This window comes from Caenorhabditis briggsae (genome assembly GCF_000004555.2).
Source record: "Caenorhabditis briggsae complete genome, chrV, whole genome shotgun sequence".
NCBI classification, from domain to species: Eukaryota; Metazoa; Nematoda; class Chromadorea; order Rhabditida; family Rhabditidae; genus Caenorhabditis; species Caenorhabditis briggsae.
The window spans coordinates 7,161,740-7,185,297 of NC_013488.2; the positions used below are offsets into that span (position 1 = coordinate 7,161,740).

At 38.4% G+C, this 23,558-nt stretch overlaps 6 protein-coding genes across 6 annotated transcripts; 3 read left to right on the top strand and 3 right to left on the bottom strand.

Annotated features, from left to right (window-relative positions):
• Positions 1-3,372: 3,372 nt before the first annotated feature.
• Cbr-kel-8 lies at positions 3,373-8,874 on the top strand (the record flags this gene model as incomplete). Its single annotated transcript, XM_002647510.2, has 6 exons — positions 3,373-3,400; positions 3,790-3,912; positions 3,967-4,202; positions 4,250-4,360; positions 5,371-6,722; positions 8,691-8,874. 6 exons carry the CDS (start codon positions 3,373-3,375, stop codon positions 8,872-8,874), a joined length of 2,034 nt encoding a protein of 677 aa, XP_002647556.2.
• Positions 8,875-10,476: 1,602 nt separating this feature from the next.
• CBG06643 lies at positions 10,477-11,968 on the bottom strand (the record flags this gene model as incomplete). Its single annotated transcript, XM_045237240.1, has 5 exons — positions 10,477-10,672; positions 10,717-10,848; positions 10,893-11,488; positions 11,535-11,853; positions 11,907-11,968. The coding sequence occupies 5 exons, from the start codon at positions 11,966-11,968 to the stop codon at positions 10,477-10,479; spliced, it is 1,305 nt and encodes a 434-aa protein (XP_045100803.1).
• A 432-nt stretch (positions 11,969-12,400) lies between these two features.
• Positions 12,401-13,558, top strand: CBG06644 (the record flags this gene model as incomplete). The annotated part of the gene is made up of 5 exons (XM_002647512.1): positions 12,401-12,502; positions 12,555-12,666; positions 12,721-13,039; positions 13,085-13,388; positions 13,436-13,558. 5 exons carry the CDS (start codon positions 12,401-12,403, stop codon positions 13,556-13,558), a joined length of 960 nt encoding a protein of 319 aa, XP_002647558.1.
• A 419-nt stretch (positions 13,559-13,977) lies between these two features.
• Positions 13,978-17,497, top strand: Cbr-nuo-5 (the record flags this gene model as incomplete). The annotated part of the gene is made up of 5 exons (XM_045237241.1): positions 13,978-14,061; positions 14,438-15,190; positions 15,503-16,467; positions 16,514-16,643; positions 17,252-17,497. The coding sequence occupies 5 exons, from the start codon at positions 13,978-13,980 to the stop codon at positions 17,495-17,497; spliced, it is 2,178 nt and encodes a 725-aa protein (XP_045093270.1).
• Positions 17,498-17,824: 327 nt separating this feature from the next.
• Positions 17,825-21,287, bottom strand: CBG06646 (the record flags this gene model as incomplete). Its single annotated transcript, XM_002647514.1, has 6 exons — positions 17,825-18,179; positions 18,982-19,257; positions 19,305-19,517; positions 19,592-19,878; positions 20,032-20,100; positions 21,198-21,287. 6 exons carry the CDS (start codon positions 21,285-21,287, stop codon positions 17,825-17,827), a joined length of 1,290 nt encoding a protein of 429 aa, XP_002647560.1.
• Positions 21,288-21,678: 391 nt separating this feature from the next.
• Positions 21,679-22,941, bottom strand: Cbr-srt-28 (the record flags this gene model as incomplete). Its single annotated transcript, XM_045237242.1, has 4 exons — positions 21,679-21,960; positions 22,219-22,356; positions 22,400-22,837; positions 22,897-22,941. 4 exons carry the CDS (start codon positions 22,939-22,941, stop codon positions 21,679-21,681), a joined length of 903 nt encoding a protein of 300 aa, XP_045093271.1.
• Between the last annotated feature and the right edge of the window lie 617 nt (positions 22,942-23,558).

Here is a 23,558-nt window from a genome sequence, read left to right on the forward strand (position 1 = left end):
GCCCGGCGGGCCCGTCATTTCACTAGTTTCGAAATTTTCAAAAAACACATAAGGGGGGACCCTTATGTGATTTTTTTCGACCAAAAAATTTTTTTTCGAGTTTTTCGGTCTTTTTTGATCAGACAGACAAACAATCCGAAATACGAAAAAAAATGGAATAAATTATATTGAGAGCTCAAAATTTGGCTCAAAAATTCAGAATTTTTGCCACCGGGCCTTGAAAATTTCCTCAGGCCCGGCCCGGCCCGGGCCCGGGCTTTGGCGGGCCGGCCCGGAATTTTACAAATATGCAGCTAACTTTTGTTTTTTTTGAAACATATATTAGAAAGGGTCCACATTTTGAGCCATTTTTTCTTAGCTCTTATGAAAGTTATCAAAAATTTTTCAACTGACAAAACACTCATGTTGTTATGATAAATATTTATCAGTTGATAACTTTTTAATATCTTTTACTGGGATTGAGATAAATTGGCTAAAACTTGAAAGTTAGAGGGACATTCTATTACAGGTTTTACAGTTTCATAGTCTTATAAATTCAATTTTTTAAATATTTGGAAATTTTTGCAGAAACATCCTGCTAGTTTGCCAGACTCAAAATAATATACTTCACGTTTACCGAAGATTCAGCTTGAACATTACTCTTTCGGAAGAATTTTCAAAGACTTCTAGAATTTCTTTCACTCCCAAAATGTCAACTCTCATCCATCATTCTCTTCTTCTCCGTTCCAGAAGAGCACCTCACTTAATCCCTCCCTCTTCTCTTCTTCCCAGAATTGGAATGAGAACCCTTTTTACTCTCTGTCCCATTTCTTTAAACACCATCTATCCTTTTTTTGCTTTCTCTTTTTTCACCCCTCCTAAAAATATTCGTGAGCCGCCTCTTTTTCTTTTCTGTGCCTATGTCTGTGTATCCGAGAAAATCTTGATATTTTCTTTTCGAGGGCTCTATATATGGACCCACTTCCTATTCCTCTCATGTTTTTCTCTGTGTTTTCTTACTCATTTTTTGTGTTTCTTACTAGTTAGTTAGCGCTTGGATATATAATTTTCTCTGTTTTCTTTTTATTTTTTACTCCTTTCTTCTCCTTTTTCCGTATTGCTCAAGGCTATCGGGAGAAGCAGTCTGCCGTTCGGGTCCAAGTACCCTAAAACCTGTAATAGAAGGGCTTCCCCAATGTTAAGTTTGAGCTAATTTATCTCGGTTTCTGTGAAGATATCCAAAATGTGTTAATTGACAAAATATTTCTGAATTTATGATAAACAGTTTATTAGTTGACAATATTTTATATCACTCACAGGAACAGAGAAAAAATGGCGCAAAGTTAAAAATTAAGAGCTCTTCTATTATAGGGTTTACTGAATACATTAGAACTTTGAGGTTTAAGCTTCTTCTTGAGTCAAAGCAAAAATTTATTCTCAAGATTCATTTTCCATAACTCCCATGACATTTCCAAAAACCGAGAGGAATTTCGAACCCATTCCACTTCACTCTCTTTCCATCGGAATTTTTTTCCATCCAACCACTCTAACCCCACCACTCTACTACTCGAATACTTCTTTTGGTTTTCGAAACGAGTTTTTTCTGGAATAATGTATTCTTGTGATGTATATGTATGGGCTTCACTTTCCTCTTCTTTTTGTTTTCACTTTGAAATCTTCAGAGTCTTCTTCAGCTGTCTAAATCTCTTCTTTTTTCGAATCTCTCACCAAAGTTGTGTTTTCTAAGGTATACTATATTCCAGCACATTCTGGATCTTCTCAATGTTTTGGAAAAGTAGCACATACCGTAAAACCTGTATCAGAAGGGCCCCTTTAATAGAAAAGCCCCTCAAATAGAACGGTTTTCCAAGAGAGGCTTGAAAAATAGAAGGGCGCCTGTAAAAGAAGAGCCCTCCGAAGGTACCTTGAAGCGATAGAAGAGCCGGCCCTTCTAATACAGGTTTTACGGTATTCCTTTTTAGAATAGATTTTCTCCATATGTTTCTTATCTGACCATCTAAATCTCTCTTTCTCTATAATTTTCTTTTCTTCTTTTCGACCTACCATTACACATACCTCAACGTACACTTTTTTCAAACAAAAGTACTATCTTCATGCCAATTCTTTTTTTTCTTTTTCCCCTGTGTTCATAATAATTCTTTCCTCCTTTTTTCTCTCCATCATTCTTCCATTGTTAACCTTGTTCGATTCATTTTCAAGGGGGGTCATGATGATGATGATGCCTGTGAAGAGGACAAAAAAGACGTTTCACAACAATGCGATTCAAGGTTGGGAAAGAACAACTAGACGGCTTTTCAGTGGCATTTCGCGATTAGCAGAGTTGGGATTTGAGGACATTTATGTTCAGTTTTGCTTTTCAAAGTTTTAGGATATGTGATCAATCAGACTATACAGCTACTGATTTATTTATATTCCAGTGAAAGAAGAACTGGGTTAACTGAAAAATGACCAATCCTTGAATTATATATACCTTATTTATATTGTTTTACCTTCTCAACATGATTTTCCTAGGCCATCGTACTTGATGGTCCAGAAAAAACTAACATGCACCTGGTGTGTTTTCTAGGCCATTTCGCATGGTAGCCTTACCTTTATGAGTTGAGTTTTCTAGGCGGCCAACTTTTATGGCCTAGAAATGGCCTGGTATTTTGACAGTCCAGAAATTGTCTTTTCTAGGCCATTCTAATGTGGTGGCCTGTTGAATATTCTAATGTGGTGGCCTGTTGAATCTAGGTCATCATGGTAAATGGCTTAGTATAGCCTGATATTCAGAAAACTTAACTTGTAAAAGTTAGGCCATCAAAAAAAACTGGAAAATTGTTGGCCTAGATTTCTCCCTCCTCTTTTTCTTAATGGCGTCTTTCGGTGATTCAGGATTTTTTTAAAACATTTTTCCAAAAGAATTTTACAAAAATACACAACTTTGGAAAGATTTCAATGCAAAAAAATACATAAACTTTTCTGATCGGAGCCCCAAAATATATGAAGCCTCAATTGTACCTTACCCTTATATTTTTCTCTCCCACCCACACAATATTTCTCTCTCCCCCTCTCTCTCTCTCTCTCTCTCTCTCTCTCTCTCTTTCCAAATTATTGAGAGTCTATATGAAACCCTTTCAAACAACATCTTGTAAAATCTAAAACTCTTTGCTTCATGCATCTATCTCACGCGATTTTAGGGAGCAATGTCCAATTTCTGCCCAACCATCAGTTCTTTGTTTTTTCTTCGTTTTCTTATCAGAACATACTTTTTTCATATGTGTGTGTATATGTTTACTGAAATTTAAATCTTTCTTTTTTTGTTTGAAAAAAGTTCATGTTTCATTTTTTCAGCCGAATCAAATATCCACCTCGTATAACACAACCTATCATATGCCAGTCTACGCTAGAGCTATTTTTGGTGAGTTTTAACGAATAGTTCCAATTTGGATTTGAGATATAATAATTGAGCTCAAAGGTAACGGTCTCGGTGGGTTTCTATTAGAGGGAATACGGTAATCTCCAAATAACGTAAAATCTGTAATAGAAGGGCCCCACACGGTCGAGTTTGAACTAATTTTTCTTGGCTCCCATGCAAGATATCAAAAATGTGTCAACTGATAAAATTTGTGTGATTTTATAATAAACAATTTATTAGTTGAACACTTTTTATAACTTTGACAGGAACCAGGATAAGTTGGTTTAAACTGAAATTTTTTTCAAACTAAATGAATTGGTTCAAACTAAATTTTTTGGGGCCCTTCTATTAGAGGTTTCACGGTAACTTAGTAATTAGTTTTGCATTTTCAGGCTCATTCCCGACAGTCCAGCAAGTTCGAGTAGACCATGGTGAGAAATTCATAACCGATATAGAAGAGCACCCGGATCTTACGGTAAAGCGAGTTAAAGTTGTGCCATTTGATGAATTTGAACGTTAGTTTCATTCTTGAGTCAATTTCTAATAATGCCAAATGGATAAATTTCTAGTGGTCTCAAACAGTGGAGGCAGTCGAGTGGAGTATGAGAATCAGAAGCAGCCGGCTGAAATCATGAGACAAATGCAAATCCTTCGAGAAGATGAGGAGCTGTGTGATGTGGAATTTATTGTAGAAGGATCTGTAATTCGTGCTCATCGATATATATTGGCAGCAGCAAGTCCCTATTTCAAAGCAATGTTTTCTAATAGGATGGTGGAAATGAAAAAAGTTACGATAGAGTTACAAGTGAGGGAATGATTTTGAAAGAGCAATACAATTTTAAAGATTTTCAGGATATACCCAGAGAATCTATGGAAACATTGATAAACTACATCTACACTGATAAGATTGCGATAACTATTACCAATGTTCATCAACTCATATTTACGGCTACAATTTTTCAGGTGAGTATTAAAAGTTTGTCATATGGCATTAACTGTATTTCATCTTATAAAACTCACCCAATCGATCAACTTTGAGCTCAATTATCTCGATTTCTGTGAAAGATATCGGAAATTTGTCAATTGAAAAATTATTTATCATAATATAAAAAACAATTTATCAGATAACACATTTTTGATATCTTGCATTGGAATCAAGAAAAATGTTGACAAGGCGGGTTTCTATAAGAATAATTATGGTATGAATCAAAAACTCTATTTTCTCAACATTTCTGAAAGGGGGACTCCGACCAACAATTGTTATTGCATGAAAATGCTCGAAAAGATCTATTTTTCTAATTCCAGAAAAACTCAGTTGAAAACAAAAAAATGGCAAATAGGGACGAGGATTTGAGTTCCCGCGCTTTGAGAAACCTATGCCACAGCATCAGGACGCTTTTTCTTGAATGTCGATTTTCCGGATATTTATGGTAGCCTAACTTTCACATGTTGAGTTTTCTAGACCACCATATTAAAATGGTCTAGAAAACACACCATGTAAATATCAGGTGATTACTAAAATATCAGGTCATTAAACCATGATGACCCAGAAAACTCAACTTGCAAAAGTTAGGCCACCTTGCTACAATGGCCTAGAAAATCCACAAGGGAAATACCAGGTCATCGTTAGGCTATAAAAGTTAATGGCCTAGAAAACTAGACTTGCAAAAGCTAGGCCCACAACGAGAAATGACCTCGAAAACACACCAGGTGCATGTTAGACAATTTCTGCACCATCAGTTAGGGTGGCCTAGAAAAATCGAAAAATCATTTTGAGACAGTTGGGCCACTCTATTCCTCAGCTGAAACCGGAGTGTGTGATTCTCGGCACCGATCGAAAAAATTCTTTTTTGAAAAAGTTCGAACGTAACAAAAATCACACAAAGACATTGGTGCAATAAAAATTCTCGGTTGGAGTCCTTCTTCAAAATTAAAAATTTTTCGAACTTTTTCAAATTTAACTTAATTCTTAGATGGACGTCATTATTGGAGCCTGTCAGGAATATCTCACAACAAAGATCACTTCTAATAACTGCCTCGCCCTTCATAATTTTGCTGAAACTTACAATTGTACCACGCTGATCTCCTCCACTGATGATTTTGCCGCAGACCAATTTGAATGCATTCGTCGGAGTACTGGTTTCAAGTCAATGTCTTTTCTTCATTTGAAACGTCTTCTGAATCGATCAGATCTAAACATTCGCGAAGAAGAATGCGTTTTTGAGTCCATCACCCACTGGATAGAGGCGGACCCAGCGGATCGATTACAATACCTTCCTGAATTATTCGAAACAATGAGACTTCATTTGGTTGAGTGGAATTATTTATGTGATGTCATAAAACCCCATTGGTATATAAAGGAGAATCGGGAGTGCAGGGATATCATTTCGACCGCTTTGTTTGATGCAATGCAGTCTCAAACATCCAGAAAACAAGCTCCCCAAAAAGACCATAATTATGAGACCACCCAAGAATATTCAGCGTCAACTTTGTCGGATTCTATTCTGTCATTGACCACAACGTTCCCTGTGCTGAACTCTCTCAGCCCTGCTCCATCTAAAATTCGAAAGTCAGTGGCTGGAATAATTTTCTGTGCTGGAGGCCGTGGTACAGCTGGTGGCCCTTTTAGTAGTGTGGAAGCCTACGATTGGAGGAAGAATCAATGGTTCGCAGTGCCTGATATGATGTCAAAAAGGCGACATGTTGGAGTGGTGAGCGCCCAAGGCAATCTGTATGCAATCGGAGGTCACGACGGAGAATCTCATCTGGCAACAGCAGAAGCATTCCGGCCTTCCACAAATCAATGGAAGAGAATAGCTTCTATGAAAACTGCCAGAAGAGGGATAGCAGTTGCTTCGATTGGTTCGGCAATTTTCGCAGTTGGAGGACTAGATGATCGAACATGCTACAGGACAGTAGAACGATATGATATTGATTCAGATGAATGGAGTGAAGTAGCAGATATGGAATCACAAAGAGGAGGAGTCGGCGTGGCTGTTCTCGACAAACACTTGTTTGCGATAGGAGGAAATGATGGAACATCTTCATTAGACACCTGTGAGAAATACGACCCATTAGTTGATAAATGGAAGTCGATTGCCAAAATGCAATGTCGAAGAGCTGGATCTGGAGTATGCGTGCTAGATGGTTACTTGTACGCAATTGGTGGATTTGACGACAATGCTCCGCTAGCAACTTGTGAAAGATATGATGCGGATATTGATAAGTGGCAGGCTCTAGCGAATATGTCAAGTCCAAGAGGAGGAGTTGGTGTAGCTGCACTGGGAGGGAAGGTGTATGCAATTGGAGGGCATGATGGCTCCAGGTAATCAAAGATGTATTTAATTTGGATACTGTAAGACCTGTAATAGAAGGGCCCCCGCACTTTCAACTTTGAGCTCCATTATCTCGGCTCCTATAAGATATCAAAAATGTAACAACTGATTAAAATTGGTAGAATCATGATAAACAATTTGTCAGTTAAAAGTTTTTTGACTTCTCCTGAAGGAACCGAGATAATTAAGCTAAAAGGTGACGGGTCGGCTGGGCTTTTATTAGAGTACGGTAGGTTGGTTTTACGGTATCTAGAATAATAAATGATCATTGAGAACATTTTGGGAAGAATTTTGATACAGTAAAACCTGTAATAGAAGCCCCCACACTGTTAACTGCGAGCTTATTTATCTGGGCTCCTCTTACAATTAGAGATATCAGAAATGTGTTATCTGACAAAATGTTTTTGATAATCTTTACTATTAAGTTAATATAGCATTATAGTATTAACAATCACCAAATTCTGTCTGTGTGTCCGTTTGTTCCCGGTTCCACGACCCTAGCGAAGTCCCCAGTAGACCAAAAATTCTCAAATTTTCACAGATGATCAGAAATAGCAGCGAGATGTTGCCCGTCTATTTTTCATTTTGAAATTTTGTTTCTGACGTCATCTGGAGACGTTACACCATTCCTACAGTCTTTAGAAAATTATTTTCACGTCACTTCCGTCCAACCCCTCTATTTTTTTTCTTATTCACACTATATCTGATAAAAAGGTGATTTTGTGAAAATAATTATTTAGTCTTAGCTTTGAAAGAAGAGAGAAAGAAAAAGTTCAGTAAACTTTAAAATTCTGACTTTCTGAATCCCCTAACTTCTCAAAAACTGAATTTCGGAGATTCTGATTCACGAAATTTGATTATTTTTTTCGAAAATGCGAAATTTCTAACCATTCCTATGCTTCAAACATTTTGGTTTCACTCTGAAATTCTAAAATTCTAATTCAGGAATTCGGAAAATTGAAAAAACGGGAACTCGAAAATCCGAGATTTGAAAATTCGGAAATTTTGAAGTTTGAAAATCAGAGAATTCAAATGTCCAATGTTTCGGAAATCCAGAAGTATAAAAATTCAGATATTCGGAATATTACGAAATTAAAAATTTTGAAAGTTTTTTAAAAAAAATTTTGAAAATAAAAAATCTCGAAAGCAAAAAACCAGAAAAACCAGAAACTCAGAAGTTCAGAATATCAGAAAGCCCAAGTTCGGAATTTAGAAAATTCGGAAATTCATAAACTTTGTGAATCAAAAACCCAGAAATGTGTTTTAGAGTAAATTCTGAAAATCTGATTCGTGTTAAAATGTTTAATTTTGGGAATTTGTGAAGTAGAATCTCAGAAAGTCGGAAATACGGAAACTCAAAAATACGAAATTTCAGAAATTATGAGTTCTGAAATGAAGTATTTTAATAGAAAAATGTTTGAGTTCTAGAATCGCAGTTCCGAAAATTCAGGACTCCTGAATTTCGAAACTTCTGAAAAAATTATAGGTTGTTAAATTTCAAGATATTCGGGAATTCAGGAAAATTATTAGTTCTAAAAATTTGGAAATGTTGAACAGTTCGTGTATCAACTAAGACACATTTCTGATCTACATTTCTGATATATCTGTCCAAGCCCAAACTCAATCGGTTAAGGCTGTTGTAAGCGGGAGCCAGAAGGTTTAGCCCCGAAGGCACAGAAGCAGACTGTCACTCCAGTTTATGAAAGTTGACAACACAATCAACTAAAACTTCCTCTTCTGATTCTCTCCGATTTGGAGATTCAAACGTTTTTAGTGAAGCCAGGAGATTGTAGCTGCCGAAAGGCGGCGGAAATCGACTGGTATGATAAAAAATTTATCAGTTGACAACTTATTCATATCTTTCACAAGAATATAGATAAATTGACTCTAAGTTAATAGTTCGGGGGTTTTCCTATCACAAGTTTTACGGTATATTCACTTCAAAACAAAGTTTTCAGATACCTGAACACCGTTGAATGCTACGATCCAACAACCAACTGTTGGCGTGCCGTCGCTGACATTCAAGAGTGCCGAGCTGGTGCTGGTGTGGCTTGGGCCAATGTCCGTGTACACCAATTAGGACGATCGCCCAGCCATTGTGATTCTGGGTGTGCACCGTCTGGAGGAGCTTACTGTGTTTGAGAACTTGCCGGAATCGACTTAATTAACAATACAGGGTTTGCCATTCAGTTCCGAATATGATTTTTTTGCCCAAATACTGGTTTATCTGGTTATTTTTGACTGTATAAAATCGTTTCAATACCAAGAGTGTTCTATGCGAAACCAAAAACAAATGAATTCCAGTTATTATGCTGATATGCAAAAATCGGTACTCTGGCCGAACTACCGTGTTTAGCAAATGTTTTTTTACACTTATACATTTTTGTCCGTTTTCCAGCAAATTTTAGGATTTACAAAAGTTTTATTTTCCGACTTGTTTAGAGGTTTTCAACACAAAGTTATCGAAAAGTAATAACAATTGGGTAAAAAGAATACACAGGAATATGTAAAGCTCATTTGGGTGATAGATTTGGTGGTGTTCCACTCAAAAAAGAGCAAGACGGAGCAATTCCGAGAGTCGAAAGTTTTGCTTTTGGGCAATAGGACAAGTCGAAAAAACACTATTTCAACATTTCTTCAAAATTTCAAACACCTTCTTTTTCACTTTGAAAACGTCGGGAATTCATGAAATAAGTATAATTTGTTATTCAGGGGACCAAAATGGATATCGAAAATTCGTCTTGAAAAAACCAAAAAAAAAGATTTACCACAGTGGGGTTCGAACCACCCACAGGTGATTCGTGACTGACCAATTACAGATGAAGAGCTATAAACAACCCAATTACTCACCTGCCACGAACTAGTGGTTCTACAAATGACCATTCGCGAGCAAAATGTGTATCTTACTAACTGGCCCCATAAAAGGTTCACAATTGAACAATCGCAAAAAAATTCTTGTTTTTTCTTTTTTCGAAGTTCTTTCACCTATATTGGGTATTTTTCATCGTTTTTTGCATTTCGTTGCAATTTTTGTCCGTAAATTATTATTTAACCTACAAGAACATACTGGAATACTGTACCAGCAAGTATTTCGCTTGTTATTTGCAGAAAAATTGGAAAAATGGCCGGGAGACAAATGTCGGAAGCTAGAAATAGAAGTTTTGGTCTATTCTGGAGGTAGCATTGCTACTGTACTTTAAAAAGGTAAAAAACTTTCAGAAAGTCCGAATTCCTAAACCAATTTTTACAGGTAAGTTCCAAATTTTGTGTCGGAGGTATAGTGAGAAAACGAGGAGAAGTGGGAACTTGAAATCTATAAAAATTATTTCAGTTTCTTCGAAAAAACTATCAACGTCATCATCTGCTCCCAAATCGGTTCGTCATCGACTGAAACAAAAAGGGACAAAACGAGGAACTCCAGCGCGATTCCAACAAGTACGACTACATCGGAAGGGAATGACTTTTAATCAATTTTTTGTGTTTTTCATTATTTTTTTTCTGTAAAATAAATCATTTTTGAGCAGCGGCTAGCTTCTAGATCCAAAAAATATATGCCAATTATTGCTCTCAATTATAGAAGATTTGCTCGCGATAGGCGGAATATTGATCAAAAACCAAGTCTGGATCTCCAGTCAGGGTCTCTTCCTGAAGCTTAAATATGAATATTTATATAATACCATAAAAAGAGAATCATAAACATTGGCAACTAAAAATAAACATGTCAATTTCAAAATACATAAACATCTAAAGTTTGAATCTGGTTATAGCTTCAGAAGTGATCATTTTCGCAATAGCCAGAGATGACGTGGCTGCTGGAGATGGTGCGTTTCTAACGTGCATGATGAGAGAGGACAGCTTTCCAGTTCCGCTGTCAAAAACGAAGTCGTCCACCAAGTTTCCAGCACTATCCATTGCCTGGGCACGCACTCCAGATGGTCCTCTGAAAGGAAATCATTTAAAAATCGTGCTTCATCGAAAATTTACCTGGTCACATCACTATATTTCAATTCTGGAATAAATCGCTGTAACTGTTTCACTTGAGCTGCAATCCATATTCCACGATACAGCTCTTTGATGCCAAATGTGAAGTGTTTTTTGACCAATTTTTGCATTCCACTGTAAATTTTAGTTTCAAAAATTCACGATTTTTTTCTTATTACCTGTAGCTCAATGACTCCAATAAATCAGAGGGGGAGATACTGAAATACGAGTATCCTTCTCTTTTATAAGCTAACACTGCATTTGGTCCCAACCAAATATCTCCGTTCATTCTCGGTGTAAAATGCACGCCAAGGAATGGGAATCGAGGATCTGGCACTGGGTATATGTTCGTTTTAACAAGATGCCTTTTTTCTGGTTTTAGCAAAAGATACTCTCCACGGAACGGGACGATTTTTGGATCTGTGGAGCAGCCTGATAAAGCCGCAACTCTATCGGATTGCAGTCCGGCACATGTGATAAGATTTTTGGTTTCAAAATCAGCATAAGATGGATCACTTGACACCCGAATCGGGTAATTCGAATCTTTCAAATTATCCTCAATTTTTTCCAATGGATAACTCGTGTAAATCTTCCCTCCTCGCTTCTCAAAATCTTCTCCAAACTTCTTGGTGACATATCCCCAATCGACAATTCCAGTGTGAGGGCTCCATAAGGCTTTGAGACCTTTACAGTGAGGCTCGATATCAGTGATTCGCTTGGAGTCGATCATCTCGATGTCACGACATCCGTTGGTTTGGGCACGAGCGAATAGAGCATGAAGAATATTATTTTTTGAATATAGTACTATTGAGAACACCTACGTCTAATCTTGGAACCTCTTCTTGTTCTACAGCCACAATCAACTTTCCAGTCTTCTTATATGGTATTTTCTCCTTGTCAAAAAACTCATATGACAAGTCTAGTCCTTCAACGCACAATTTTGCTTTCAGACTCCCTGGAGTGTAGTAGATTCCTGCGTGAATCACACCGGAATTATGTCCACTTTGATGGACAGCTAATTCTTTCTCTTTTTCGACAAGAGCAATTTTCAGATTTGGTTTTTCGATGAGAAGTTGACGGGCAGTTGCACATCCCACGATTCCACCACCGACGATGACTAAGTCGTATTTCGGGAGCTCGCTGGAAAAATTTTTTAAAATTAAGCGTTTTCCAGTAAGCAATGGCCAACTTACACGGACTTCTTCGGTGGACCCGAAATGCTCCGGAAAGCATGAAATGTTTTTCGAGTGAGCATTTCTCAACTGAAAACGGAAAATATAATTTAAAGTGTTTAATTATTTATAATAGAAACAGTCAAGTTTTTGTTGAAAAACTAAATAAAATCAAGGTTAGAACCCACTCAAATGACCGAAAAAGATGTTTACATGATTCTATTGTTGTGCGTGCATTACTTCTCTTTTTTTTCTCTATCGCGAAAATCGGCATTCGACCCGAAAAACGTTCAATGGTTTGGCATTGATATTTTTTGAAAAGACTACGGTGCGAAAATCTACGCAGTGTGTGTTGCGGAAAATGCATAGAATTTTGGTGCGCGAGACAGCCCGACAAACTTTTTTTCCACGAATTTGCGGCTTGTTTTCCGGCGTTTTAGAAATTAAAACTTGACAGCTTGTTCTCGGTTGAATAGCAATAACTATGTCATTGATTAAATCCTTCTTTTCAGAAAATGGGGCTTTGCAAGTGCCCCAAGCGCAAAGTCACCAACTTGTTTTGCTACGAACATCGTGTTAATGTTTGCGAATTTTGTCTGGTGGACAATCATCCGAATGTAAGCTATTTCACTATAAAAATCTGAATTTAAAAAAAATGAAAATTTTCAGTGTGTTGTACAAAGTTACTTGAATTGGCTGACAGATCAAGATTATGACCCGAATTGTTCGCTTTGCCACACAACATTGACACAGGGAGAAACCATCCGACTGAATTGCTTGCGTAAGTATTGCAATGTTCCTCACTATTTCAATCATATCGCTCAATGTTTTTCAGATTTACTCCATTGGAGGTGTTTTGACGACTGGGCTGCGAGCTTTCCACCAACCACCGCTCCAGCTGGCTACAGATGTCCATGCTGTAGTCAAGAGGTCTTCCCACCAATAAACGAAGTCTCTCCTCTCATCGAAAAGCTTCGAGAGCAACTGAAACAATCGAATTGGGCACGAAATGCTCTCGGGCTTCCAGTTCTTCCAGAACTGAACAGACCTGTAAAAAATATCGCTCCAATACCTCCTCCACCACCTCCACAAGTAAAACATGTGTCTTATGACGATTCTCCTGCTCAAAAAGAGATTCCGATTCATCACAATAGGTAAATTTGTCTGTGACTTTGAAAAAAAAAGTTTGAGAATTTCAGATCAGAAACTCCCGCTACTCACCTAGAAATGGAAGACACCGCTTCATATTCTGTATCCAACTCTGATGTCACATTTGCTAGAAAGAAGAACTTTGCATCCGAGTCATCCAGCGATACTAGACCACTTCTTCGACAAGATCGTGATGCGGATAATGAGGAGAATAAATATAAAAGACGTCCGACGATTGATTGGATGCGTGGTTTGTGGAGAGCAAAGCATGGAACCGGAGTGCCAGAAGATCGTACTTCCGGACGAAAAATGGCTATTTTCGTAATGTTCCTGGCGCTATTGGCCCTTATAACGGTGATTTTTGTTGATTTCTTTCCCTAATTCGCAGATCTTTTTTCCAGATTATCACTGTTCTGAAGCGTGCTGGATACAACGGCGAGCATTCTTCAGACCCAATGTTTGATCCAATGGCGAATCCGAACATCCGTGTAGCTGTTGATGATTCCCGCCTACCTCATCTATAACTTAAAATTTCGATTTAAAAAGAACTCGACAATATTCTTTTTGTGTGCATATCCGTTCTTGTGTAATACTTGATTTTTTTACTGAAATTCTCTAAATTCCTAAAAGAAATGCCTGCTAATGATTCTAACAAACGGGGTTTAATTTTTCTGTTTTCTTCTCTTTTTCATCGAACACTTGGTTGTAATTTTCGAATTCATGGTGTAGTTTTTTTTATCCTTCTTTGGCTGTTTTCGGTGTTTATTTATTGCTTGGTTTTGGTTTGGATCGCTTTTTAAAAATGTAATTTTATTTAACCTTGATTCTTCGGTATAATTTTTCTGTCGCAGAATCCGGTAGAGTTCGCCGATTCAGTTATTTTTTCAATATGATAGAAATTAAATTTCATAAAGAAGCATTTCAGTTGTCTACAGGGGTCACCATGCATCGAGTTGGCGGACAACTCGTCCGCGGAGTGAAGGCTCAGCAGAAGCGGTCGCTGTCCGCGGCGCTGCCACCAAAAAAGGTGAACAAGGTGGATTGATATGTGATATATGTCTAACCCTTCTTTTTGTTCGTTTCTGCTACTGATAGTTCAGCTTTGCTAGATGAGCAGCGTTCCAAACTTTTCCTTCTAACAATTTGAGATTTTCTCAAAAAAAAAGAATCAAATTAGTAGCTTTGCGACATTCGAAAATAAGCATTTTCCAGCTTTTATCACCACTGTGTTTCTCGTTCTTGTTTTACCGTGGAAATTCCAAGTTGCTAGCTGACTTATGAGAAATAACAAATTTAACTAATTCTTGCGACCTCAAAAATTCCCTAATTTACAAAAGTCCCTTATGCACGGTTGTGTGCTGCTAATTCTACACAAAATCAAAAATAAATCAGCCTGATTTCAGGTCGAAGTATTCATCGATGGCAAATCTCTGCTCGTTGACCCAGGAATGACGATCCTCCAAGCTTGCGCTCTTGTTGGTGTTGATATTCCACGCTTCTGCTATCACGACCGTCTCTCAATCGCCGGAAATTGTAGAATGTGTCTTGTCGAGGTGGAGAAAAGTGTGAAACCGGTAGCATCATGCGCGATGCCAGTGATGAATGGAATGAAAGTGAAAACAAACTCGGATTTCGTGCGCAAGGCTCGTGAAGGAGTCATGGAGTTTATGCTCAACAACCATCCCCTTGATTGCCCAATTTGCGATCAAGGAGGAGAATGTGATCTCCAAGACCAGGCTGTCGCATTCGGTTCCGATCGTGGACGTCTTCAATCGAGATACGATGGAAAGAGAGCGTTGGAGGACAAGAATATTGGTCCACTGGTGAAGACTGTCATGACTAGATGCATTCAATGCACGCGTTGTGTTAGATTTGCCAATGAGGTCGCCGCTTTCCCAGATTTTGGAACTACCGGAAGAGGACAAGATCTTCAAATTGGAACTTATGTTGAGAAGTTCTTCGCATCGGAACTCTCTGGAAACATCATTGATATCTGCCCGGTTGGAGCTCTTACTAGCAAGCAGTACGCATTCACCGCCCGCCCATGGGAAACCAGAAAAACGGAGAGCGTTGATGTGATGGATGGAACTGGATCCAATATTGTTCTCTCGCATAGAACTGGAGAGTTGCTGAGAGTCATTCCAAAAATCAACGATGTGAGTATTTTTTTTCTTGCTGATACCGTAAAACCTGTAATACATATAAGTGCTCCCTAACTTTGAGCTGATTTTCCCAGTCAAATCTATAAACAGTTTGTCAACTGATAAATTGTTTATCATAATATCAGAAGTGTTTTGTCAGTTGGCACGTTTCTGATATCTTTCACAGAAACCGAGATAAATTAGCTCAAACTTAACATTGTGGAATTGTGACTCGAAGTTTAAAGTGAAGGGCTTTTTTTATTAGAGGTTTTTAATATATAATCGATAAGATTTTTTATATGTTATCGATAAAATCTTCCTTCTCAGGACATCAATGAGGAATGGATTGGCGATCAATCCCGTTTCGCTGTCGACGGGCTTAAAGTTCAACGTTTGTTGGCCCCAATGATCCGTGGAGCCGATGGTCAACTCAAGCCAGCTTCATGGGAGGAGGCACTCTTCACCGTTGCGGCAAAGCTTCGTGAGACACCAGCTGAGCAGAAGGCCGCCGTCGCTGGAGGACTCAACGACGTCGAATCTCTTATCGCATTGAAGGATCTTTTCAACAGATTCAACAGTGAAAATGTGATGACTGAAGAGGAGTTCCCAGAAACTAGCGGAGGATCTGATCTTCGTTCCAACTACGTTTTCAACGATGGTATCGCTTCCGTTGAGAGTGCTGATGCGATTCTTCTTGTTGGAACAAATCCACGTTTCGAAGCACCAACATTGAACGCAAGAATTAGAAAATCTTTCTTGTATTCTGATGTTCAAATCGGCGTCATCGGAGCTGAAACTGAGCTCACCTACGAGTACGACTACCTCGGTGCCTCAGCCAAGGCTATTGATGATATTCTGGCAGGAAAAGGAGACTTCGCAAAGACTCTAAGTTCAGCTGCCACCCCTCTCATCATCGTTGGATCACAAGCATTGAAAGGAGAATCAGGAGCAGTATTGCTTGGAAAACTTCAACAACTTGCTGAGAAACTCGGAAACGGAAAGCAAGTTAAAGTGTTGAATGTGCTACAAAGATGGGCAGGACAAACTGGAGCACAAGACATTGGATACAAAGCTGGAACCTCATCGATCAGAAAGACCCCGATCAAGTTCTTGTATCTTCTCGGAGCTGACGAAGGAAAGGTTACCAAAGCCAACCTTGACCCATCAGCATTCGTCGTATATCAAGGACACCACGGAGATGCTGGAGCAGAGATGGCCGACGTGATTCTCCCAGGAGCTGCTTACACCGAGAAGGAAGGTACATATGTGAACACAGAAGGAAGATCGCAAAGGTATTTTTTTGATGTTTAGAATTTTACTGTATTTGATGATTTACAGAGCTTATCCAGCAGTATCGCCACCAGGAGAAGCTCGTGTCGACTGGAAAATCATTCGCGCTGTTTCTGAAGTTGCTGGAAAAGCTTTACCTTACAGTGATTTGAAGGAAATTCGGCAGAGACTCAATGAGGTAATGTTTTGGTGAAAGACCTGTGTTTAGATGCTATACTGGTATGCAAAAATCAGAGTTGTGGAAGAGAAAATTGGGAGGCTGCAGCCATGGTCGAGTTACCGTAGTTAGAGAGAAAAAATTGATTTTTTCATCGATTGTTTGCAGATTTTTAGATCGTTTTCAATTTTCCAGATATTTTTGATAATACTTTTTTGATTTTTCCGAATTTTTTTGTCTGAAATTTGACATAATGGTTGTTCGCGGAGATTAACTGTAGATAACTGTAAAAAACCTATTTCGTCATGTAGTTTTCTACAGTACTCTCTTTGAAAGTAGCTAGAAAATCTAAAAAGGTCTGAAAGTTTTGCGAAAAATCGAAGAAAAAAATTCTTCTGAAAAATTCGCTAATTTTTGGAAGTTTTCAGTTTTGGCGGGAATTCAAAAAAATATTTGACAACATTACAAAAGTTTCCAGTAATGGACGAGAATCGATTATTCGAGATTTTGCCAATTTTTTTGAATTTTGTCTTCAAACTTTTCTCTTCCCCAGCTCCGATTTTTTTTTACCAGAATAATATTCGAACATCAAGGTTCAAAACATTTTATTCAATTTACTACTGCTTCAGATCGCTCCACATCTCCTTCGTTATCGGGACCTTGAGCCATCTCCATTCGTGAAGCAAGCTCTTCAGCTGGCTCAAACAAGCGGATCCATCGATGTTGATGTCTCACCGGCGCTCCGAGAGCTCTCCGACTACTACCAGACGAACGTGATTTCGCGTAACTCTCGTAGTATGGCTCAAGCGAAGAAGGCCGCCATTGAGAACAAGACGAATCCATACGCAGAGGAGCCAACTTATGCGAGACTTTAAATTCACATCACTTCGTTTCTATGTTTCTCTCTATTTCTATTTCTTCCTTGTCGATCATTTTTTGTCGCGCCCGATTTTCAGAGAATCTTTTTTTGGTCAGAGTCGAAATACACCAAAGTTTATTCGCATCTTTTTTCTTGACAGTACCAAAAAGTTCACTGAAATTCGGTTTGTAGATTGTAGTAGCTCGAGTTTTTTTGAACATGATTTTTTTCAGCTCGTGCCTTTTAGAGGGGCGCTCAGATATGTGTATTGTGTTGAGTTTCTTTTTTTCTTGAAAAATCGATAAAACTTAAATTTTTATTTTCACGAGTTAGAATAATCAGCTCAGCAGAAAACTTTGGAGCACATTTTGTTCTGAAGCCACGTGGCAGCCGACGCCTTATTGGATACGGTGTTGACACAGGCGGCTCCGCCAACCAAGTTGGTCAAGTCCGACGTGGAAGCAGATGCGCCCCATTGAACAGCCACTGGGCTCAGCGAGTATTTGGATTTCAGAGTTGACATGGTTGCAGTTGGACTAACATCCCAGGCAGTGGTGCTGGTGAAATAGGCTAGAACTTTCTTGGATGCAGATGATGGTTGGGAGAGATATCCCTGAATTGCGTTGAGGGCCAAATTGAGGGTTTGTCCTGGAACATCATCTTGAAGAAGGCCGTCGACAGCTGTGAGAACATCGCTTCTGCAAAAGAACATGCCTTTAATTTAGCAAATATTAAGCCACCATGTTAAAATGGCCTGGGGCCCATCAGGTGAGCACTTGACCATTTCTAGGTCATTATACTGATGGCCTAACTTTCTCAATCTGAGTTTTCTAGGTCACCATGCTAAAATATCCAAGAAAACACGCCAGGTGAGTATCAGATAATTTCTAGGTCATTTACCTGGTGGCCTAGAAAACTCAACTTGCAAAAGTTAGGCCACCATGATAAATATTCTAGAAAACACACCAGGGGATTATCACGCGATTTCTTGGTCATTTAAACATGATGGCTTAACTTTCCCAACCTGTTTTCCAGCTCATCATGCTAAAACGTTCTAGAAAATACACCAGGTGATTATCAGATGGTTTCTAGGGTTTTTACCGTAATGGCCTAGAAAACTCAATTCGCAAGAGTTAGGCCGCCGTGTTATAATGACCTGAAAAACCCACCAGGTGAGTATTAGATCATTTCTAGACCATTTACCATGGTGGCCTAGAAAACCCAGCTTGCAAAAGTTAGGTCACCATGTTAAAATGGACTAGAAAACTCGCCATGCGATTGGCAGTTTCAAAAGGAAGACAGTTTTCATGTCACCTGCCGTGTCGGACATTCGAATCAATTCTAAATCGGCGAAAGTCGATTTTTAAAATTAGGTTTTGATCGAGTCTAGGAATTCGACACCGATTTCTTCTGAGAATGCACACCCTAACTAAAGAAAACTTCAAAAAAATCTTCTGCCCCCCACTTTTAAGCGCAGCCCATTTGTTTTGAAACTTTTACCTAGATTGTCCATTATGGAAATTGGTGAAGAAGAGTTGAGAATCAATTCCAGTTGTAACAAGAGCAAAGTTAGCAGCCAAGTCTCCGAACGCAAACGGAGCCACAAAATTGTGAATGGCAGTCTTCATGGCGGCGAAATCAGCAGCTGATGCCTTATTGGAGACGTCAACGATGAGGTAAACATCATAGGAGAGAGAAGCCAATGGGCAAGAAACAGATGGTGATTGCGTGGGAACAGTGGTTGGTGGTGGGGCTGGTGTTGAGAATTGAACTCCTCTGAAATAGTTGAAGAATCAGGCTGCTCAAAAAAAAAGAATAGTTACGGGCATGACAAGGTAGCGATCCATGCGGAAACATATGGTAGTTGATCCGGTGTGGCTGCAAAGAAAGTGTTCATGGACGCAGTGGTCAATTGTGTGAGTTGAGAGTTCAAGTTAGTCACGGCTTTCAATCCGAATCCAACTGACAGAATGACATTGAACTTTTGCTTGAGTTGGGTTAGCACCGAGCTTCCGATAACGGCGTTTCCGGACCATCTGAAATTATCGAATCTTTCTTGAATGAAACCTTTGCTTCAAATTCCGCAGTTTAGAATTTGAAGAAAACTTACGCGTCTCCGGAAATCACAACCAAAACCTTCTTATAATCGGCACTTCTGAGTCCTGACATGGAGCTGACCTCGGCTTGAACTTTGCTCAGGGCTTGGAACAAGTTCCTTTCTGAAGATCCCTGGTACTTCAACGTCGTGTTGATCTTTGCTTGAATCGATCCCAACGAGGATCCATCGTTCAAAGAGGCGACGGTCTGAGCGGAACTTCCATAGGCGTAGAGGGCAACTTGAGTATCTAATGGGGATACTGTCAACGAGGCAACGAATGTGTAGAGGAAAGAACGGAGCTGAAATCAGTTATGAGAATTGGAATACTGCACCCTGCCCATTGGTCTAAACTACACACATTTTTAATGTGATGATATGAAAGCGGGTAGAGTAGACTAGAAAAAAATAGCACCACGTGACAGAGAACAAGAAGATAAGAGTTTTTAGCTTACTTGTTCAAATGTTGCTTGATCGTATGCATTAGAAGCGTCCACCACCAAAACGATGTCGGATTCGACGTTCTGAAAAGGAAGAAAAATACAAATATTGTTATATTTGATTTGAATTTTTAAGGAATTCATTTCATGAATTGGTCAGCAGAAAAGTCCGGAACGGTTTTTTTTGCGAAACGGAATCCGGAAAATGGAATCAGAAATCCGGGAATGTCAAGCATGTAGAAAACAACTTTTTCAAAACACATATGGTGCACTGTTTTGGGAATTGACAATTTTCTCAGAATCTGGAATTCGGAATCCAGGCATATCTGTTGGTCAGAGTGCCCCGAACATTGGGGTCACAGATCTTTAATGATATCAATCCCCAAAATTTGTTTGTCATTTCATATGTTTCAGAAAAGCGCCGATGCTATTCTTTTCATTTGTCAAAGCTCCCAATTTTATAACTAGCGATGAGTTTTCGGAAAATTCCTATTTTTCAAGTTATTTTCCGAATCCTGAAAGACACCTTTCCCACATTCTCAGTTTAAAAATGGGCTAAAACAAGTGTCCTTCAGAAATCGGCAAATAACTGAAAAACTAAGAATCTTCAAAAAACTGTGTGAATGCAAAGTTTTTAATCTAGGTATGTGTTACACCTTTCAAAATTTTCAAAGTGAAAATTTGACAGCCGAGCTCCAGGCTCCTGAAAATGGTCAAAATGGCAAAAAATTAACTGTATATGACCGGTACTGTACTTGTGATGGATCAAGCTTATAGACAATTATTTTTGGTCATACTTGCAAAATTTCGGGCCGGCCCGCTGTTTGTACAGCAGCTGATTTTTTTGATTTTTTTTTCGAAAATTGTATAATTTTTTCAGAAATTTAATCAAAAACTCTATATTTTTTACAACTTTCTACTTTGACAACTTTTAAAAATTATGTAACTTTTTTTTCTTTTTTAATTCAAAAAATGTCCCAATTTATCATTGTAAACTTATTTTACTGAGAAAGGGCGGGTCGGCGGGCCGGGCTGGGCCGGGAAAATTGTCGCTTCGGCCCGTCCCGGCCCGTTGCAAGTATGTTTTGGTTATGTTTTTTATGAAAGCGAGTGAACCAATTTCTTCAAATCATGGGTCATCCAAAACATTGATATTTATTTTTGACTAGGCTAAAACTTACAAAAGACGAGCAAGAAGTCTCCAAACAAATATGGCTAGCGGATGTCGTTGCGACTAGAAAAGAAACTAGAAAATAATGAAACCGGTTCATTGTTGCCGTCCCCTGTCGAATGAAAAGAAATCGAAGTTTCCCGTTTTTTTGGAGCAATCAGTTATCAGTGGCAAGAAAATTTCAACCCACTTGCTTATCATATTGAAACGGAAAACGTGTTTCTCTGATGACTAGAGATCAAACTTGACAAGTTTTTTGTGGCTTTCCAGTACTCAAACTACTTTCGAAATCCCTTTAATTTGTAACATCAAAAAGTGATCGAAGATTATTTACATAATCCTCCTATTTTTCAATAACATTTTCAATTTTTTCCAAGAATTGAATCGAATCTTCTAGAAATTCTATTTCAAGAGAAAACAAAAAGACTACGGTAATATAATCTGTGTTTATTGAAATTCAGATAAATACTCAATACAATTAAAAAAGATTATTAAGAATGTCCTGTTTTCGTCGGATTCACACTTCCACGCTCGGCATTGTAGCTCCCGATTCGGATTTGTCGGAACCCTAAACGCCTTATCAGTCCATTTCTCAAAGTTCTGTTCAGAGCCAGATATATCAAAACAGGAGCTCCATGACCAAATTGCCAAAGAACATGACCAAGCATAATGAGCCAAAGGGGAACTTCAATGAAGTTCATGATGACGTAGATGATGGATGCAATTTGATTGATTGCACAAATTAAGGCAGATTGGAAGAATATTTGAAGACTCTGAATTTTGGAATTCTTAACTTGAAAATGGATACCGTAGAATCTGTACCAAAAGGGCCCTCTAACTTCGAGTCGATTTATCTCAGTTTCTGTCAAAGATATGAAAAAGTGGTCGACTGATGTTTGTCATAAGATCACACATATTTTACCATTTTACACATTTTTGAAACCTCGCACAGGATCCAAGAAAAATAAGCTCAAACTTCACAGTCTGATGGCCCTTCTATTACAGGTTTTAAGGTAAGCAATTTGACTTACCAAGTTTTTGACTTTTGAATTAGCTGTGTCCTCGATCATGTTGAATTTTTCTCCCAAAACACAACACAGAGAAGTATATAAAAGACATGTGACACCAACCACCAGAAGATTATTGAAGCCATGAGGAATGTTAGCGTACTGCAAGAAATCATTGTGCTGAAGTTCCTTTTCAGACACTCACTTCAAATCCACGATCCGGAAAAATGAGCGGGTCAAAGAACCAGGTCATGAATTTCGAAGAAAACATTACTGGAGTGGTGAAGAACACAAAGTAGAGACCATAAATAATTGGTAGAGTCATCACAAGAAATGTTTTGTTTCCCGAGAAAAACATTGCGCAGATTGTTGGTTTTGTTAGATCCAATAGCCGATTGATCACCAAACTCATTGCAATGATACACGAGCAACACCACAGTCCTAATCCAGCCATTCCAGCACAATAGATCAAGCGAGGATAGCTACAGTATACCGCGCCATGAAAAGCGAGATATCCTGTTATAATGGAATTGACCCATAATGCAAGCATATCAACGATTCCAAGAAATATCATTATTTTGAAACAGGACATTTTGAAATGGTCCTTTTCAAACATTACAGTTAGAATTGGAATATACATGATCTAAAAGAATTCAATAATTTGGTGTTAAAAACCAAGAATACCAACGTTCACAAAAATACCGTAAGCCATATCCAAACATCCGACTGTGGGGCGAGGAACCCCATCCTTTTGAGACCATTCTTCGGGGGTATGGCACTAAACAAGTTCCATAACAGTCATACCTGCCATAGTTTCTTTTAGAATCAATATTTTTAGACTAATTTTTTAGGTATGATTAAAATCGACAAGTACTACAAAATAATACAATTTGGAAAATTTTATCTTGCCTATGTACAAGGTTATAGGCCAAGAGACGGAAAGAACAGTGATCAGCCACTGTATGTCTCATAACGTTGTTCATAGACAAGATACAGTTTCCCGAATAGTATTATTTTTGTTGAGTTCTATCTTGCCTAATTTCTTTGGTCTAAGCTTTTTGATTCTAAAAGTAACTATGGCAGGACCCGCGAAGGCCCACCAAGGACCGGTTTACAAGTTAGATACCAACGGGCAAGAATAAACATCGTACCTGCAATTGTACAATGGAATTTCAGAAATAGAGCCATATTTCAGAATATTGTTCATGACTTGGAAAAGTTTGATGATCGAGTGATTACTAAATCCAAAAAAGTTTTGTTTTTATAGTTTACCACCCGCTTTAATCCTTTAAGGATTACTACGTAGCACTATTCAACTATTCAATTCATCTTATCAAAAAATAATAGTAAAAGTTATTGTAAGA